The sequence below is a fragment of the Clarias gariepinus genome, chromosome 12 (genome assembly GCF_024256425.1).
Source record: "Clarias gariepinus isolate MV-2021 ecotype Netherlands chromosome 12, CGAR_prim_01v2, whole genome shotgun sequence".
Classification (NCBI taxonomy): domain Eukaryota; kingdom Metazoa; phylum Chordata; class Actinopteri; order Siluriformes; family Clariidae; genus Clarias; species Clarias gariepinus.
Window position 1 is genome coordinate 26,167,353 of NC_071111.1, and position 20,138 is coordinate 26,187,490.

The following is a 20,138-nucleotide window of genomic DNA, read 5'->3' on the forward strand; positions in this document are numbered from 1 at the left end:
GTGGATGAAAGACCCAGACACACAACCCCTTCTCTTACACCCTGACATTTTAATTACCTGGTTGTGTGGCCTGACTGAGAAGCATAGGAGACACATAGGGTTCACTGTCACAGGGAGACACAGGAGACACATAGGGTTCACATAGGGTTCACTGCAGGGAAATGCAAATGAGAAACATTTTATTGGTCTTAAAGCTGAAATAATGTTTATTTTGTCAGTCAACATTCGTCTCCATCTAGCTGCTATAAACAGGGTTGCCAGATCTGTACAAAAGAAGCAGTATTAAAACTATGCAGTCTTTATTAATAGTTCTTTCACTGAGCTCTTAAATATTCTTGTATTATTTCACATTTAGTGAAAAGTAAAGAATATCTATAAATAAACTCACTGACTCAGATACACTCATACAGTAACACAGAGCTGAAGTTGAGAACAGGATCAATAGGTGTGTGTATGAGAGGAGATCACAGTGCATGATCACTACTGTATGTTTAATATAGAGAATGTGGAGTTATGTCACACTGTTTTTATACCGAGTTGTTTTTTGGAAGGAGTCACCATCTTTGGTTTTAATGCTGATCGGTTGCCATGGTGATTTCTGATACAGATGTGTTGAGAGTGACACAGAGTTCAGAGCGGCTTGGTATTGTTCTTAGATTAGTGACATGGTGTTTTCTTTCGAGATGAAGAAGAGTAAACCTAAAGAAAAGGGACCTCAATGGGAGAAGTTAAATGCCGGGGCCAAGCAGAGATATTTTGAGGAACTTGTAGAGATCAAAAACTTTGATCCGTATGACCTGGTAGCTGAAGAGTGGATGAAAGACCCAGACACACGACCCCTTCTCACACACCCTGATATTTTTAAATACCTTGTTGTGTCGCCTGCCTGAGAAGCAAATCATAGGGCTCACATCAACACCCTCATCAGACTTTTTTTTAGAGTCATAGCCTAGTTATTTACCAAAATCAAGCTATTCAACAGCTTCCATGGTGGATGAGCCACACAAAGAACACCTCATCCACCCACAATGGTGCAATAAATGACATCCAGAGTGACATTAACTCCACAAGCTCTGTACAGATATGATTAAAATAATGAATATAAAAAATCTTCATGCTTTAATCCACAGCTAAAGATATTACTCCAAAAGTATCAATGTCTGGGTAAAAACGGGAAAGTTTAAGTTTGGAGAAATGAGCCCTGTCTACAACCTTAAACTGTAATAAAGAGTGGCGAGCACATAAGGAAGTTGAATTGACAAGTTTAAGAATTAAATTCCAAGTATCATCTGATAGTGACAAATTTAAATCTTTCTCCCAAGCAGTTTTAATTTTACTTAAAGGGGTGTGACTCAAACCCATCAATCCACCATAAATAGTGGATATTAGGCCTTTACGCAGCGGGGACAAACATAGGAGATTATCTATAATATTTGCAGCAGGAGCTTCAGGGAAATTCGGTATTAAAGAGCGAATGAAGTGTCTTACTTGCAGATATCTGAAAAAGTTTGAATTGGGTAGGTTAAACCTTTCAGAAAGCTGCTCAAACGATACAAACTTATGGTCAACAAACAGATCTTTGCAAAGCTTGATACCCTTATTGTACCATTCCTGAAACACTAAATCATGTAAAGAAGGTTGGAAGAGATAGTTAGAGACGATAGGACTGGAAAGAGAAAAGCCCAGAAGACCGCAGTGCTTTCTGAACTGAGCCCATACTCTCAAGGTATGCCTAACAACTGAGTTATTGATTAAATTTATTGAGGGGATGGGGAGTGCAGATCCAAGAAGTGCAGAGACAGAGAGATTTTTGACAGACTTTATCTCCATTTCCACCCAGGCAGGCCGATTAGGTTGGTTATGAAAATATGCCCAAAAGATGACAGATCGAATGTTTGCTGCCCAGTAGTAAAAGCGAAAATTAGGCAAAGCCATGCCACCGTCTCTTTTAGATCTTTGAAGTAGGGACTTATTTAATCGTGGATGTTTACCTTTCAATGAGTGAAAAGTATTTTGGGTTCTGGGTCATATCACTATACACCATACAACAACAAATAGGCCTTAAAGGTAAAGAATCATATATTTATTTCATGGACTTCAACATGTTGTGTTTTTTTCTTTTTTCTGTATTTTTTAGAAAGCAGTAATTTGTCTCACACAGAAGGCAAAACAATTATAACCACTGGTCATGAAAGAGCAGCTTAAAAATGTATAATATAATCTGTTCACTCAAATAACACACACACACACACAAACACACACACACACAGTGCGTTATCAGAATATACACAAAGATAATATGCAGTAATAATTAACCACCAGTTAGTGCTTCAGCTCTCTGACCCATCTGCAGACAGCTTCATCTTCTTTGAGTTTTTTTTGGTGGATTTTGGTGCATTACCTCCTGCTGTACTGGAGTGTGGAACGGCAGATATTATATATAACGGCACCAGCAAAAAAAGAAGAAGATTTTTTTAAACTATTAGGATTTTATTTGCTAAACCAGTTTTATTTGTTTATTATATATTTTCCTGATAATTTTTCCCTAGTATATTTTCTACTTTATCTGCTTCTTCATTTCCTTTTACTCCTACATGTGCTGGTACCCATAGGAAAGAGCTACTTACACCCTTCTGGTATAATTCTGACACTATTTGTAAGATGTTATCTAGATGGTTTTGTCTGCATGGATTTCCTGTTTCCAGACTAGTGATGGCTGACATGCTATCTGATACAGTTATCACCTCTCCGTGATAATTCTTCTCCTCCTATTCAAGTGATATTTGTATACCTGTGAGTTTCCTTAGCTGATATCTTATGATGTGGAATGTAGAATACTGTCCCTGTTCATGCTGTACCCGGATGTTTTGAGCCCTCTGTATATATAGTATTGGTTTCTTATTTCCTTTTGTGTTTACATGGTTTTGGATTATTATTCCTGTGATGTGTGATGTCTGCTGCAGACATACAGTATACGCTATGCTGCGATAATCTAATGATGCTCTTATGAGTTCAAAATAAACATTCCAAAGTACTTAACATGCCTGTGTCTAGTGGCAACAGTGGACTCAGGTTGATGACGTAGTTAGTCCTTTTTCTTCTTGGTGTTTACTAGTGATGGGTCGTTCATGAACGATTCGTTCTTTTTGAACGAATCTTTAACGTGACTCAGATGAACGAGTCGTCTCGGAGAGTGATTTGTTTATTTTCTATTGGAAAGCATTGCAAAACCTCCGTACGTTATATACAGGAAACAGTATTGAACAATTCTCAGCAATAAGTCTTCAAGTCTCGAGTCGTTCGTTCTTTTGACACGTGACTCCCATTGGCGTTATGCGGTGCAATAGATTCAAAAGAACGAACGACTCAGATTGGAAGGTATACGAGGTGAGCTGCTCTTTATTATAATATGTCCTTAGTTACATTGTAATATTTCCATAACTGGAACTATAGCCAAAATTTGTGTATGTAGACGTATTGGGGTATTTTTATTGAAAACGCCACATTTTAATTTATTTCTGATCAAAAGAACGAAATGAATGAAATGACATTTTGATGAACGAGATTCAAAGAACCGAGTCACTAAATGATTCGAACTTGCCATCACTAGTGTTTACTGGCGGTTGGCATCCACTATGCTGCATTACTGCCACCTTTTGGTCTTGATCTCCCTCAACTTCCTTTCATTTTAAATCCTCTTTTCTAGTCCCATCGCCCTTAATAAACCCATCAAATACTTTCATCTTTGTTCTTTTTCTCCATTTTCTATAATAATTTTTACAGTGCACTTAATCTTTCCAAATTCCCTCAGCTCTACCCCTGAAGGTTCGGGTGAAGCTCCCTTCAACGTTCTATGTTTTCATTTTGTGTTGAGAAAAAAGCTACCATTTGGTTACAGTTATAAAATTAAACCCAATTTTCCACAATAACTCACACTCACCAAAGCCGTTTTATTTTAAGATATCAATTTTAATTTAAAATTTAAAATATGAAATGAGACAGGAACAAAGTTATTTAAACCACAGTGGAGTTTTTTTCTTTTTTTATTTAACAAAATGAATTAATTCTAAGACATGAACAAATCTTGTTTGGCTGTGCAAGTAATAAGAAACAATGCTACGTATATTAAATCCTAGCATGCCAAAGACTAGGATGGACTAATGACTAGTATACGTGAAGTTATATTGCTATAATATACTGTATATGTTTATACTTAAAGCTGTTTGGGAGGCTAATTTTGTACTGAGTGTATTTACTGTATGATGTAATTAAATTATACAAAAACCCAATTCACGTGTAATTTTACATGCTAAAGACACAGACCATACATAGTTCTCACAATAATGTGTTGGATTGTATGTTAAAATAAAGAGAAGAAAATAGTCACTATAGCAAATACAATGTGTTGTATAAACATTGAAATAATTGAACATGACAAGGCTGGTCCGGTGTACACGCCCATCTTTGGCAGGCACTAATGAATATTAATGAGCATGCAAATGTGACAAGGTGTCAACAAACGAGATGTTTTTCTTGTCAGATTCTGTAAAACGCTTACGTCTTTGTTGCGAGTTGCCTCTGTGTCCACCATGATGGTTGTTTTGAAGAAAATTATAATGATAGTTCAGGTGACATGAAATGGAGGTTGGGCCTAATTAGCATACTAATAGTTCAGGCTGCACAAAGAAATAATAATTATAGATAGATGCGCAAGGCCAATACAATAATGGTATCACTCATTATATTTATGAATATTTTTCTTATTTATTGTGTGCTTATATAGTCAGAATCACTCTTTAAAGTATATGGCTGTGTAACGTACATACTGTACCTGACACAGTAATTAAGGAAATTAAAGTATATCTGTAATGAATTATATTTAATATGTTTTATAATTTAATATTTATTTATTTTTTTAAATGATAAACTTGTCTGAACAAAGCATTGTGAGACTGAAGCATTGTTACACAGAGACTCTGAAAACAGGCCGAGAGCTACAGAGCATTATACTAGAAGTGAAGTACATAAGATTTAGCACTAACACATTAGACAATACATTCTATAGTTTAAACTATGTATTTAATTTCAAACTACCTAACAAAAATCATGACATTTTACAAACAAATTAGCTTTAAACTAAGTCTTAAATGAAGATTGAAATCTGGTGATGAAGAGTGTGTCATTGTGTCTCTCTACAGGTTGCATGGTTGTGGTGTCTCAGATAAAGGCTGTGCTGCTCTGACTTCAGCTCTGAGATCAAACCCCTCACACCTGAGAGAACTGGATCTGACTGATAATTATTATGTAGGAAACTCAGGAGTGAAGTGTCTCTGTGCTGTACTGGAGAATCCTCACTGTAAACTGGAGACACTGAGGTAAGATCATCTCTCTGAGAGTCACATGACCTGCTCCTCAGTAAGACACATTCTCTAATAGTGAGACTGAAGCAGAAGTTTTAGGTTGATCATCAATGTCCTGAGGAGGAAGATTGTTTCTTTTCACTGCACACTTATGATTTGTCACAGAGTCTTTGGGTCAGATGTACGTATGTGAGAAGCTGAATGCAAACATGACTTGATGTGACTGCAGTGTGTCTGAAATGACTGTGAAATTTACTAAAACACTGTAACTAATCACACAAACTGCACCTGGGACACAAACTAAATGCACTGTGTGTGAGCTGTAGGGTTTAAAAGCAGCAGGGAAATGCAAATGAGAAACATTTTATTGGTCTTAAAGCTGAAATAATGTTTATTTTGTCAGTAAACATTCGTCTCCATCTAGCTGCTATAAACAGGGTTGCCAGATCTGTATCATAGAAGCAGTATTAAAACATGGAGTCTTTATTAATAGTTCTTTTACCGAGCTCTTAAATAGTCTTGTATTATTTCACATTCTGGCATAAATAAAGAATATCTATAAATAAACTCACTGATTCAAATACACTCATACAGTAACACAGAGCTGAAGTTGAGAACAGGATCAATAGGTGTGTGTATGAGAGGAGATCACAGTTAGAAAGCCTGGATTTATTTACCAATTCCTCATATTTTGCTAGAATAACCAGAAGGTAAAGACTGGTGGTAACACTTTATTTATCACACAATAAGGTATGTATGTCCTTAAATAAACATTTATAATGATAATAATAATAATAAGAAGAAGAAGAAGAAGGAGAATGTTTATTTTATATAGCGCCTTTTAGGAGACTCAAGGCCGCTTTACAATAACAAAAATGTTTACACATAGAAAGAGACATCTGAAAGACAACAAAACAAAATACAGAAACATGACAACCAGTAGAATTGATCTAAACACATATTCAAAGATTGGTAAAAGAGGAAGAGAAAAGATATGTTTTAAGGTGGGTTTTGAAATCCTGTAGTGAAGGAAAATCACGGATGTGTTTGGGAATAGAATTCCAGAGTGTAGGGGCAGAAATACTAAATGCCCGCCCTCCAAATGGTGGTAGTCTATGGCGAGAAATTAACAGTAGACCATCATCTGCAGATCGGAGTGTGCGAACAGGGGAGTAAGTATTAAACTAGATATAAAAGTTTGTTTAGACAAACTTTAAGTTGGCTTGAGAAAGCTGGAGATGGAAGTTTAAAAGTGTGAAAAGTTTAAAATAGTTTAAGAAGTTAAAAAAGTTAAAACAGTTTAAGTTTAAAAGGTTTAAAAGACAGATAGATAGATAGTGTCAGACAGATAGACAGTTACAGATATATACTGTATATAGATAGAAATAGTCAGATTACAGATAGATAGATAGATAGATAGATAGATAGATAGATTGATAGATAGATAGATTAGTTAGAAATAGTCAGATGATAGATAGATAGATAGATAGATTAGTTAGAAATAGTCAGATGATAGATAGATACATAGATAGATAGATAGATAGATAGATAGATAGATTAGTTAAAATAGGCAGATGATAGATAGATTAGAAAAGTTAGATAAGTTTGAATGAGTTAAAATGTGTTAGAAATAGTACATAGAAGGGAAGTCTATAGATAGAAATAATCAGATTACAGATAGATAGATAGATAGATAGATAAGTTTGAATGAGTTTGAATGGGTTAGAAATAGTACATAGAAGAGAAGTTTGATTGAGTCTAATTGGCATTAGCAAGTCGGTGGTGTGGGGGATGGGTCGTGCATGCGCACGCACACTCTTCTGTGACAGACACAGAGATCTGCAAACTGTAATAATTAAGCTCTCAAACAAACGCTTCCCAACCGAGAACCGTAGGTCCGATCGCAAAAAATCTTTCACCGTGAGTGGCAGGAACTTCCTGACTACGACATATTGAATCCTCATGCCCGTAGAGTGTATTATATTGACGTGGTGACAGTGTAAAGACACCCTCCGATTCACTCTGTGAATATGGCAGTTGACAGTGGCACGCATGGTGGAAAATCAAAATTTGTTATCAAACTTAAGCTGCTTTCGTGAAGCAACCGTGAAAGTTATCAAAACATGGACCCAATCCGTAAAAGTCCAAAGTCTTGTGACCCGTTTAAACTTTGAATGATGTTTCTACGACAAATTATGGCCGAACGGTAAACTTTCAAAGTGACCCGTGTTTTCACCCTTTTTCGGGCCATTTCCCATTGAAATGAATAGGGGAAAATAGGGTGGTTATTTGGGAATATCGGGAAAACCGTGCGACGGATCCCTACCAAAAGTCATAGCACACCATTCCCGAAAAAGGCGCACGGTTTGACACCTCACTCATGGCACTCGGGCAAAGTTAGTCTCAATGTTAAGTCTGTGGGGGGTTAATTGCCCCCTGCGAGGGCAATTGATCACCCACCCCTTAGAAAGGTCACAGCACCCCATTCCCGAATAAGGCGCACGGTTTGACACCTCATTTGTTGGTTTACGATGAACGGTGCAGGACCAGTTATAATTCGCTAAAATCCCCATTATAAGTCAATGGGACGGTTAATTGCCCCCGCAGGGTAAAGTGCCCACCCCTTAGTAAAGTCATAGAAAATTATTCCCGAATATTCTGCACGCTTTGACACCTCACTCATGGGTCTACGATAAATGGTGCGGGACTAGTTCATCGCCAAAATCCCTATTATATGTCAATAGGGCAAATTGGGGACCTCTCTTGCCCCGGGGGTAAAACTTATACCCTTGTGCATGGTATCTTTTGACAAAGGCTGCAAACATCTTCAAATAGGGTTAATTTAACGTTTCTACAAAATTCCCTCTCTGCACAACAAACCGTCAAAATTCTCTCAATGTTAAGTCAATGGGATTTTTGGGGTGGTTAATTGCCCCTGTGGGGCAATTAGTAAGTCCGATCAGTTAGAAAAGATATAGCACACCCCGTGAGATCAGTCTGAAGGTCTGGGCCGAGTTTGGAGCTAGTGGACTTAAAGCTCTAGGAGGAGATGCGTTTGAAAATTTTAGTCTCAGAATAATAATAAGTTTAAGTCGGATATCAGTAAGTTGGCTTTCTCAAGCCAACTTAATAATAAGTTTAAGTCGGATATCAGTAAGTTGGCTTTCTCAAGGGGGGGGGGGGCGGGCAAGACCATGGAGTGCTTTGAAGGTGATAAGGAGAATCTTGTATTGAATGTGGGAGCGAACAGGTAGCCAATGAAGTTTGTGTAGGATAGGAGTGATGTGTGAGGATTTCTTTGAGTAAGTGAGGAACCTAGCAGCAGAGTTCTGAATGTATTGGAGCTTATTTAATGTTGTATTTGGTAGACCATAAAAAAGAGAATAACAGTAGTCAAGTCAAGAAGTAATGAAAGCGTGAGCCAGTGTCTCAGCATCCTTGATGTCTAAGAAGGGCCGTAGACGAGCTATATTACGGAGGTGATAGAAGGCAAATTTAGTAAGTGAAGAAATGTGAGATAGAAAGGTAAGATGGGAGTCAAAAATTATACCCAGATTTTTAACGGTGGTGGAAGGTCTAACCAAGGTCCCGGAAATGTTAACAGTATCAGTACAAAGAGAAACAATGTTTTTAGGTGAACCAACAAGTAAAAAAATCTGTTTTATCAGTATTGAGCTTGAGAAGGTTACTGGTCATCCAAGCATTTATGTCATCAACACAAGCAGAAACAGAGTTAGTGGGAAAGGGATGGTAGTGTCAAAAACTGATATAGAGTTGAGTGTCGTCTGCATAACAGTGGAAATTGAAACCATGACGGCGGATAATTTTACCTAGAGGAAGCATGAAGATGATAAACAGTAGTGGGCCAAGAACAGAACCCTGCGGAACACCATGAGAAACAGGAGCTTTAGAGAATTTAGACTGGCGGATAGTAATATAGTGTTGACGGTCAGACAGATAAAAAATGAACCAGGATAAGGCAGTTCCAGAAATACCAAGAGCAGAGAGTCGTGAAATGAGAATACTGTGAGAGATAGTATCAAATGCAGAAGAAAGATCTAACAGACTCAAAATGCTAACAGAGCCAGCATCAGAGGCCATAAGAAGGTCATTGACAACCTTAAGAAGCGCTGTCTCTGTACTGTGGTGAGGGCAAAAACCGGATTGGAAACATTCATACAGATTATGAGATGACAAATAGGACTGTAGTTGAACAGCAACAACTTTTTCAAGTATTTTTGAAAGTAGCGGAAGATTTGAAATTGGTCGGTAGTTGGCTATATCATCCGGGTCAAGGCCAGGTTTTTTTTAAGACTGGTGTGACAGCTGCAGTCTTTAATTTAAGAGGAACAACACCAGTGTTCAAGATTTTAGAAATGAGAAGTGAAATAGGCCGTGAAATAACAGGTGCAGAGTATTTAAGCAGGGACGTAGGGGCAGGATCGAGATGACAGAAAGAGGGATTAACTTTACTGAGTACCTCAGAAATAAAAGCAGGGGTTGGAGGATCAAAATCAGTAAAAATACCAGTCTGTAGGGAAGTCATTTGAGTGGATAGGGGAGTATACTGTTGAAAAGAGAGAATGTATATAAATTATTTTATTTTGGAAGTAATGTAAGAATGACTCACAGACATCTACAGAGTTGGTCATAACAGGGACAGGAGGGCTAGTGAGTTTAACTATAGAAAACAGTGTTTTAGGACGGGAAGATGCATTTGTGATCAGAGTAGAATAATAGCTGGAGCGTGCGTTATTTAAAGCCAATTTATATAGCTGAGTATGATCCTTGTATGCAATAAGATGCACGGTCAAGCCAGTTTTCCTATAAAGGCGTTCCAGGAGACAACCAATGGTTTTCAATTTTGCGAAGTGAGGGGGTAAACCAGGGTAATGTATGTGTAGAAGGTACGATTCTGCATTTGAGTGGGGCGTGAATATTAAGGGCGGTAGAAAAAGCGTTATTATATTTGGCAAGAATATCAAGAGCAGAGCTGTGTTCAGTAATATCTGAAAGATGTGTCTGTACAGAATCAGTAAACAGTGAATGATCAACAGAAGTAATTTTACGAAAAGTAATGGTTGATTTTACCCTGAGGCAGGGGAGAGGCATTTCACAACTGAGTTCAATGAGAAAGTGATCAGAAAGTCTAATCTGAGATCCATATACAGAAAGAATATGTAAATCAGTTGTACAAATTAAAGGGGTCATACAGGCCTACATGCACTTTTTTAAGCTGTTTGGACTGAACTGTGTGTTAGGAGAGTGCGTACACAACCACTCTATGATGATAAAGAGCCGCCCAGTGGTTTTCTTTTCATTTATTACAATAACATGCCCTTCTGAAATGCCTGGCCAATCGCTAATGCCTGTCGATGTGACGCCACACCACAAGAGGCCGCTCCTACACTAGTTGATTGACACTGGTGTTTTAGCAAAGACCCGCCCCAAGTGAGAAGAAGCTGTCGGCCATTGTTTTAGGAAGAAGCTGTCGGCCAGATTCACTACCTAGGGTTGGTGACCTAGGGTACCTACCTAGGGTTAGGTATCTGAGCCACTGAGGACGCAGTGGCTGAATTTAGTTTTTGAAGCTAACGTCCCCGCCGATTTACCTAAATGCGTTTATGTTTGCGATAATCATTTTTCACCAGACTGCTTTATAAACGCGGGTCAATATAAAGCAGGTTTTACTAGGAAGCTGCTCCTAAAAATGGATCTGTACTAACGCTTCGTGTTCCTGCTTCATCTTCACCAGGCTCGGTGGGTGTAATTCCTTTTACTATGAATCTTTGCAGATCGCCTTTTCTAATAATCACGATGAATGCGGAGTGTAAGTTAACTTATACTCTCATAGAAAATGGTTATGGCTTCTTCTCTGTGTACATCCGTCTCTATATAATCCCTAATCGCCCGTTTATAATAAACAATGCATTATGGTGATTGTCTAGTTGCAAACTGTGTGGGTAGTCGGAAAACTATATTATGCTTACCTTTGTTACGTTAGATGGTTTATAACGATGTCTGTCGAAGATTAAGAAGTCATGTAAACAGATCAGTAAACACATCGCGTCCGTATCTCTCTCGGTAAGCTTCTCCGCTTTATGTTGTTGTTGCTCGCGGCAGCGTAACAGCCCGTTAATTCATGCCCATGCAGTGATGAGAAAGACAAATTGAGTCGATGCATGTCCATTCTTTTAATTTCTGCGTTGTCAGGCAATATTACAAACTTCCGCGTAGGTTCCGTACTTAAATCAAATGAAAAACAACTGAAGAAAACAGGCTCAGGCTCTATATTCAAGCATTGCCCGCACTGGACTACACTTCCTTTGCTATACCCCACGTGTGTTGTGAAGACACGCACCACAGAACTGGGGGGGCAGGCTCAGCAGAGGTCATGAGCATCTAAAATTAGCATGTACTGAAACAGGTTGCATTTTTAATTAGTTTTAATTAACGTATAATACAAACTTTTCATTAGGACCCTAAAGATCATATTAACATTTAATGAAAAATGGGATGTGTAGGACCTTTAAATCCAGTGTGTGACCTTTTAGATGTGTAGGAAAATTAATGTGCTGTACGAGATTAAAACATTCAAAAACTGACATGAGTTTTAACGGGAGTCAATCTTTGTTAACATGTATGTTGAAATCACCAAGTAAGATTATAGAAGAAGACATTGCACAAGTAAGGGTTAAAAGTTCATGAAGTTCAGTGAAAAAATTTGACATTGATTTGGGTGGACGATACAAGAGAATTGCAATCATAGGAAATGTACCAGAGATTTTGAGAACCAGGTATTCAAAGGTTGAAGTTGCATGAAAGTCAAAGTTTTAACAGGAATGTTAGTACGATAGACGGCAGCCAGACCGCCGCCCCTCGATGTAAGACGGGGTTTGGTTAGGTAACTGTATCCAGAGGGTGTGAGAAGATTTAGGTGGAAATAGGCATTTGGTATTTGCCAAGTTTCAGTAAGCAGCGAGAAATCCAGGTCTTTATCAGTTAACAGCGCGGAGAGCACAGAAGCCTTGTTAGTAAGTGAACGACAGTTGAACAGCGCTAATGCAGGACGAAGCGCACAATCATTGCGTGTCTGTAGAGCAGATGGAGACGGAGATGCAGTAATTAAGGCAGTACGATTGATACCACGGTGGTTGGCCGGCAGCCTAGAATAACGTATATCCGAACGGTTAGACCAAATAGAAGGAATAGACGAGGATGTCACACAGCGCGATGAGAGGTAGTGGCGACCGGAGCGATGAACGTAGCGCGGCCGTCTAGTAATCCCAAGTTCCTTGCAGAGCCTGTATGTAGATGCGTCGAGGCAAGGGTGTGATTTCAGGCTTCGTAGTTAAGATAACGAGTAACTGAGTGCCATAACAATAACGCAGTCAAATAATAAGCCCAGTGTTAAAACTCCAAGCAAAGCAGCTAAAGGAGCTGCCTTAGCATCCGATATACTGTCCACGATAGATAGACGAAGGAGTGGAGACTCACTCGTCAGCTCAATTTTTTGACTTCAAAAGAACAAAAGTCATTAATATATAAGTTATATGGAGACCCAGAAACAGACAGACAACAGGAAGCACGTTAGCGTTTTCTGGTTAGACAAAAGAGTTCCAGCAATTTGGATGTACATTCATCTGGCCATAGGCTTTAGGAAGTATTACCTTATAAGGCACGGGAAAGCTCACACAATATCAGAAAACCTTACAGTGTTCATTAAATTCTGACAAATACTCTGACAAACACTACATTCCTCTAGATGTACACAAACTGCCTAAAATATTACATTTTCAGTTTTGTTACTTTAGATTTCTGGTTTGTAAAACACTCCAACAACACGTAGGAACATCAGCTAGGCCAAGTCAATACCAGCCACACAGCAGAACAATGCAATACCTCCCCCTACTGGACACGAATGTTAATGTTTAGCATGGGAGTCCTCCTGTTACAACCAGTCAAATACGTAGTAAAATAAGAATATCATCCACACACTCATTTATGTCTTTATTGTCTCAAGTGATGTCTATATTTTTGAAACTTGCATTTTAACCAATTCACTAATAAGTTTTAATTTTATTCAGGACATTTAACGTTATAGACTGTTATGTTAATGGACAGATGTTGCTCCAGAGCAACAAAAAGATGAAAACATGTGTTCTGTAATCTACAATAGATTGAAATCTGGTGATGAAGAGTGTGTCATTGTGTCTCTCTACAGGTTGTATAAGTGTGGTGTCTCAGATGAAGGCTGTGCTGCTCTGACTTCAGCTCTGAGATCAAACCCCTCACACCTGAGAGAACTGGATCTGTCTAATAAAATATTAGGAGACTCAGGAGTGAAGCGTCTCTGTGCTGTACTGGAGAATCCTCACTGTAAACTGGAGACACTGAGGTAAGATCATCTCTCTGAGAGTCACATGACCTGCTCCTCAGTAAGACACATTCTCTAATAGTGAGACTGAAGCAGAAGTTTTAGGTTGATCATCAATGTCCTGAGGAGGAAGATTGTTTCTTTTCACTGCACACTGATTATTTGTCACAGAGTCTTTGGGTCACATTTTTGTCAGTGAACATTCGTCTCCATCTAGCTGCTATAAACAGGGTTGCCAGATCTGTATCATAGAAGCAGTATTAAAACCATGCGGTCTTTATTAATAGTTCTTTCACTGAGCTTTTAAATCGTCTTGTATTATTTCACATTCTGGCATAAATAAAGAATATCTATAAATAAACTCACTGATTCAAATACACTCATACAGTAACACAGAGCTGAAGTTGAGAACAGGATCAATAGGTGTGTGTATGAGAGGAGATCACAGTGCATGATCACTACTGTATGTTTAATATAGAGAACGTGGAGTTACTTCATGTTGTTAAATGCATGGTGTCTGAATTTTATTTATTATCAACAAAGAAAGTAAGAAACTAGATCTGTTTCATGGTGTTTTCTTCCGAGATGAAGAAGAGTAAACCTAAAGTAAAGGGACCTTACTGGGAGAAGTTAAATGCCGGTGCCAAGCAGAGATATTTTGAGGAACTTGTAGAGATCAAAACATTGATCCGTATGACCTGGTAGCTGAAGAGTGGATGAAAGACCCAGACACACAACCCCTTCTCACACACCCTGACATTTTAATTGATTTTAAGTGTTTCTGATGCAGCAGTTTCGTCCTGATGTTGTTTACCAAAATGAAGCTACTTAAGAATTCTAACACACAGAGACGCCTCATCCACCAACAATGCCACCGACACGTGAATCAAATTCAAATCTTATTTGTCACCATAAACAGACTGATATGCATTATCATAACAGTAAAATTAAAACTAGGACAAGTTCCTGGTAATAAGAACACAGTGAGAACACAGAACACAGTATTAATAATTATTTCTTGTTTCATTTCCACTGAATTTCCACTTTTTGATTCGCACTAAATCTTGCACAAAAGAAGGAAAGCACATTGTTAGGTTTAAAAGAAGAGAGTCTGAGTTACGTTTTAGGCCCCCATTCCACTGAGCCCAATTTGCTCATCATAATCATTATTATTATTATTATTATTATTATTATTATTTGCAAATTAGTTGTTAGTATCGGGAGGTAAGTTGAAACATGTTCAAAAATTTTGGCTGCCCCCTCCGGACATTAACTCCTCGAAAACGCCTTGGTATTAATTCTTTATCTCCATTATTAAGTCATTATTAATTTTTAAGCGTATTTATGGACTCATTATTGGTTTTTATCGCCTCCTTATCTGTTCATCAACATTCAGCAGCCAAACATCCCATATTAAATGTAGATGGAAGTAATGACAAAATCAACAAAGTGATATTTTTAAGAAAAACACTGCTGATTAATCACGATTAAATGATATATTACATGTTAAAGTCCGATGCACAATAGAAATGTTTTCATGTAAAATGTAATAACAAAATAACAGAAATAAATAGATTAAAAATATATACACGCATTTAACTGTGCAGTCCAACATAAAGTTACATTAGGGATGTAAATTACTGAAGCAAAAGTAATAATAATAATAATAATTAAGGGAGAAAGTGCAGTCAAAGAAGAAACAATATTGATACAAAAGAAGGATAGGAGAAAGGAAAATTAAAAATAAAGATCCTGAATATAAAGTGGGATTGTGCTGCATGCGTGTGATTTTCTCTTAATCATGTTTATTACAACCTGATCATTTTGATTGATACACATTTTTTTCCCTCACATTTCATACAACATTTCCATAATTTTCTTTCGGTCCTATAAAGCTGCTTTGCGACAATGATACTCGATACTCTTACCAGCCTGAACCCCAGGGGAGACAACACACACACACACACACACACACACACACACAAGCATGATGTCTGAAGATCTCTGTTTATTCTCAGTAAAGAGAGAACATTTAAACATTTGTCCAGGTGCTGTGTCCCGAACATCAAAAGAACCAGTCATTAACATGTCAGTCATAGAGAGACCCGGAGACAGACAGACGAGAGGAAATGCATTTGCATTATCCGTGTAGACAAAAGAGTTCTAGTGGACAAGAGCTGTTTGGATTTATATTCATCTGAACTGATAATGAACTTCCTCTCTCTGTGAATAGACTGTTCATCTATATAGACTGAGCCCTGAACTCCAAACCTCCTTAAGACTTCAGCAGGCCATGTCCAGTCCTTATGGTCTCTTATCAATAGAGTCAATTCAAAACCAGTCTCCCAGACCTCGAAGCCATACATCTCTCTCCACACTTGACTAGGAAAGAGTAAAAGACTTCAATTCTGACTAATCTACCTGTGCTTCAGATATAGCTAGTCAATGTGCCAAGCTTAATTAAATACAATCCATCATTCATGTACAATTTCTCTGTGTTTTTATAATACAGTGTTTATTATGTTACATCAAAAGAACAAAAGTGATTAACATGTAAGTCATAGAGAGAGACATATCAGAAAACCGAGGATCTGGCAACCGCTCCAACAACACTGTGCTAATTTACACTAATATTATAATGTGTAAAACTGACGACTGTTAATCTCTCAGATTTTATTAAATTAAGCAGAATATGTAATCAGATTCACTTTCACCCTTTTTTTGGATGTTTCTTTCTGGAATCCTTTTGTCTTTATGTCAGTCCTTCTGTAGAATTTACATTTATTGTGAATTTCACTTTTAAACCTGTAGAACCTGATGGATCCAATTTGTAGACATTTTTTACTCTCCATTAGATTTATAATTCAGGAATATCTATTTAAATGATCAGCAAGTAATCTGGTTTATACAAGACATGAATATTATTCATACCTTCATCTTCTATACTCCTTATCCTGTGTATGATCTGTGATGAAGAGTGTGTCATTGTGTCGCTTTACAGGTTAAACTGGTGTGATGTCTCAGATGAAGGCTGTGCTGCTCTGACTTCAGCTCTGAGATTAAACCCCTCACACATGAGACAACTGGATCTCTTCGGGAACAAAATAGGATACTCAGGGAAGAAGCTGCTCTCTGCTCTTAAGGCTGATGAACATTACAAACTACAGACACTTGGGTGAGTAATGACCTTTTTGTATTATTGTTGAAAAAATAAAAGACTAATTATATAAGTAACTAATCATTAGTTTGTACATTTCTATTTAGTCCCAATAAATATACGATTAGTAGGTTAGAAGTGTTATCACTGTTTTATTTTTGTCTAACAATAAACGTTTTGTGTTCAGTAAAGTTGATTTTAAATCCATGTGAAGTCAGAAGACAGGGAGTCAGTCAGAGTCTACAAAATGTCACAAATGAGTGCATGAGAGTGATTGTAAATGAACAGCTCGTCTCCTTGTGACACCCTGCTATCTCTGACTTCATACTGCTGCTTTTGTCTGAACAAGATGATCTCTGCTTTTCCCTGTTTCTGGAAGCAAACTTCATTCTTAACTTTTCTGCTACAAATATTGTATTTAAGCCGCCACTTTCCTCACTCTGACACTTCTTCCAGCACCCGACCTCCACACCGTGTCTTCTGTCATTCCTGTAAAATTCACCTCAGCTTGTTCTTAAAGTCTGCACTTAAATATAAATGTAGAACAAGAGCTAAATAACTCAGTAGTGTTGATTATTTAAAAAGCTCCAAAGCCTGTGATTGGATAAGAGCAGTGATGTGATGAGTAAATATCTGCTCATGTTCCTGTTATAACACAGATGTTACTAAGAATGAAGAAATGTTGAATGATTAATTATAAACAGGAGATGATGATGTTTCCCTTGAAGGAGAGATGATTACATGCTGTTGATCATGAAGTACCACATCCAGTTTATGGTTATTAATACACATTTTCCTTTTATATTCAGGCTGTGATAAACATCTTTGTATGTTGAAGACTCCGGTGTTCCTGCGTCTCCATGTTGGTGATAGAGAACATGCTCATAAACACATCATTCATTTAGTTATAACACATTAAACAGACTCAGAGACGTGAGAAGTGTGTGTTCATCGTGCACAGTGAATCACAGACTGAGTGAACACAGACAAGTGGAGTGACACAAGTCATCAAATCTGCCAGTTCCGTTATGAAACATATGAAACATCAGCCTTGTTGTGGTCGCTGCTCGTCCAAACACATTCATGGACCAAAATTAACTGTTGTATGACGCAGGTTTGATGGGTCATGTGATTATTCTGTGTTTTTGATTAGTGTTTTTTTTTTTTTTATTATTATATCTTTTTTCTCATGCATGCTTTTTTTATTGCTGTTTTGTTGGCTTTACAATTAAAACAACATTATATTTAAGTTCTTTCAGTGTCCATAATTTAATCAAATACATAAACAAAAAATGTTATACATGTGATTATTTCTGTTTAAAATTACGTAAAAAATTTAACAAACTTTGTAGCAATACAGTATGTTTGTAACAGTTCTTTAAGATGTTTTATGTTTAAAAACAAAAGATTGTTGCAATACACTTAAAAAATATTTATTAGTTAAATGTAATTTACTTTGCGGACATTTTCTATGTTAAAATATCACATTAGATGTAACGCCACAATCTCTTTTAACAGACAGTAAAGTTGACAGGAGAGTTGTGGTTCTGTGTGGTTCATATCACTACAGCTTGTTTATCCACTTTGCGTGTGGACGTGGGTCTGTTGGGGCTAGCAGGAGGGGTTAGCACCTCTGTGTTCTCTTCTCCCAGGTTCACAGGTTCTGGAACACGTTTGCAGTGGCTGGAGTGGATCCACTTCACACTTTCTGCTACCTTCACTGCTGTCCGTGTCACTAGGAGCTCCTGGAACGGTCCCGATCACCTCCTGGCCTTCCGGTTCTTTCTCCTGAGGTCCTTCACCACCATCCAGTCTCCTGGTTTCAGGTCATGTGACTTTCCCTCTGCCGGTTGTGACAAGACCTCCTTCACTTGTCCTGTACTCGAGATAAAACCTGTGTGTGTGTGATCTGAGGTGTTTGGGGGGTTCTTGTGCTTGGTCTTTTCACTTTTTCTAAAGAGTCAATTTTGTGAAATCGTTATCTTTCAGGTGAATTATGAAAGGAAACAAAAAGGAACAAGCGAACAGAGTAAAATTATTTATTTGTTTTTAATTAACTTTTAACAGATGGTTTATTTTTATATTGTATTATGTTTAAAGAAAAATTGTAAAGTATTGTCTGTAAGTGTGTCTCTCTGGTGGGCGGTAAACAAAGTAATTAATGTGTTTACTTGTGTGTGTGTCACATACGCTTTTTAAACACCTAGAACGTCAGTTATGAGACGACTTTTAATGGCCCTTTCATATGTGGCCTTTGACCTCAAGCTTTCTCACTCATTGTCTATACCGCTATATCCTCTATACAATGTCGCAGGGGGCCAATCCATCGCAGGGCACACATACACTTACTACAGGCATTTTTGCGAATGGCATATAATTAATGTAAATGTTTAAACAAAGAAAGCAAGCAAATAAGAAACATCCTTTATAAATACAAATGACATTTGATTTTGCTGCTTATCCTGGTTACAGGATCCTCATGATAAATGTTCCTCCTTGTCCTTCACACAGTATACTGGATTTTATCTCCACAACTGGCAAAGTACATAATACACCAGTTCTATATATATCCATGGTCATCAGTTAATAAGATAAAAATGAATATTTGTACTAATGTGTGAGAGACAGATGGCTGTAAACAGTCCTCGTGATCACCAGGCTGAGCAGCTGGGAGAGGAGATGCTGTGCTGGTCTACTAATGGGACAGTGAAGGGGACGCTTGTCCTCCAGACCGGACTGTCTCACATAATACCTTAAAAAAGAAACAGTATGTAAAAGGTTAGAAGTCATCACTCAGTGACCCTTATAATCATATTCTCATAAATTAATCATTATCATGATGGTGATTGTTATCATGAACTGAGAGTTAAAACAAGAAGCAGAGTGACGTCTGGTGGTTTGTGGAAATTCCAACAGCTGTAAACTCAAGTGGGATTTTATATTACATGTGAGAAATTATAGGATATAGGATGTAGTATGTTGTATGTTCAGTATGTACCTTCATGACATCAAGGCATCGATTCTACACGTCTCTGGAACTGAGCTGCAACTTAAACAAACATCATTTTACAAAACATCGGCTGTTTTAATGGTGACAGAGACACTGCTTAAGACGTCCATCCAAAATCTCCAACACAAGAAGAACTGCTGATTTGACAGCATATGATTTAGATTATTTTTATACTCATGTCCTCATTACAGTCATCCTGTAAGACAGCACTCCTATAAGAATAGCAAAGTTTGA

General features: G+C 37.7%; 1 protein-coding gene across 1 annotated transcript in view; it reads left to right on the plus strand.

The window, feature by feature from the left end:
• Positions 1-20,138, plus strand: part of LOC128534119 (NACHT, LRR and PYD domains-containing protein 12-like) — a 483,267-nt gene that overhangs the window by 342,457 nt on the left and 120,672 nt on the right. The window contains exon 14 of the mRNA XM_053508420.1: positions 5,199-5,375. Coding sequence (XP_053364395.1) covers positions 5,199-5,375 — 177 coding nt within the window. The remainder of the gene's footprint in view (positions 1-5,198; positions 5,376-20,138) is intronic.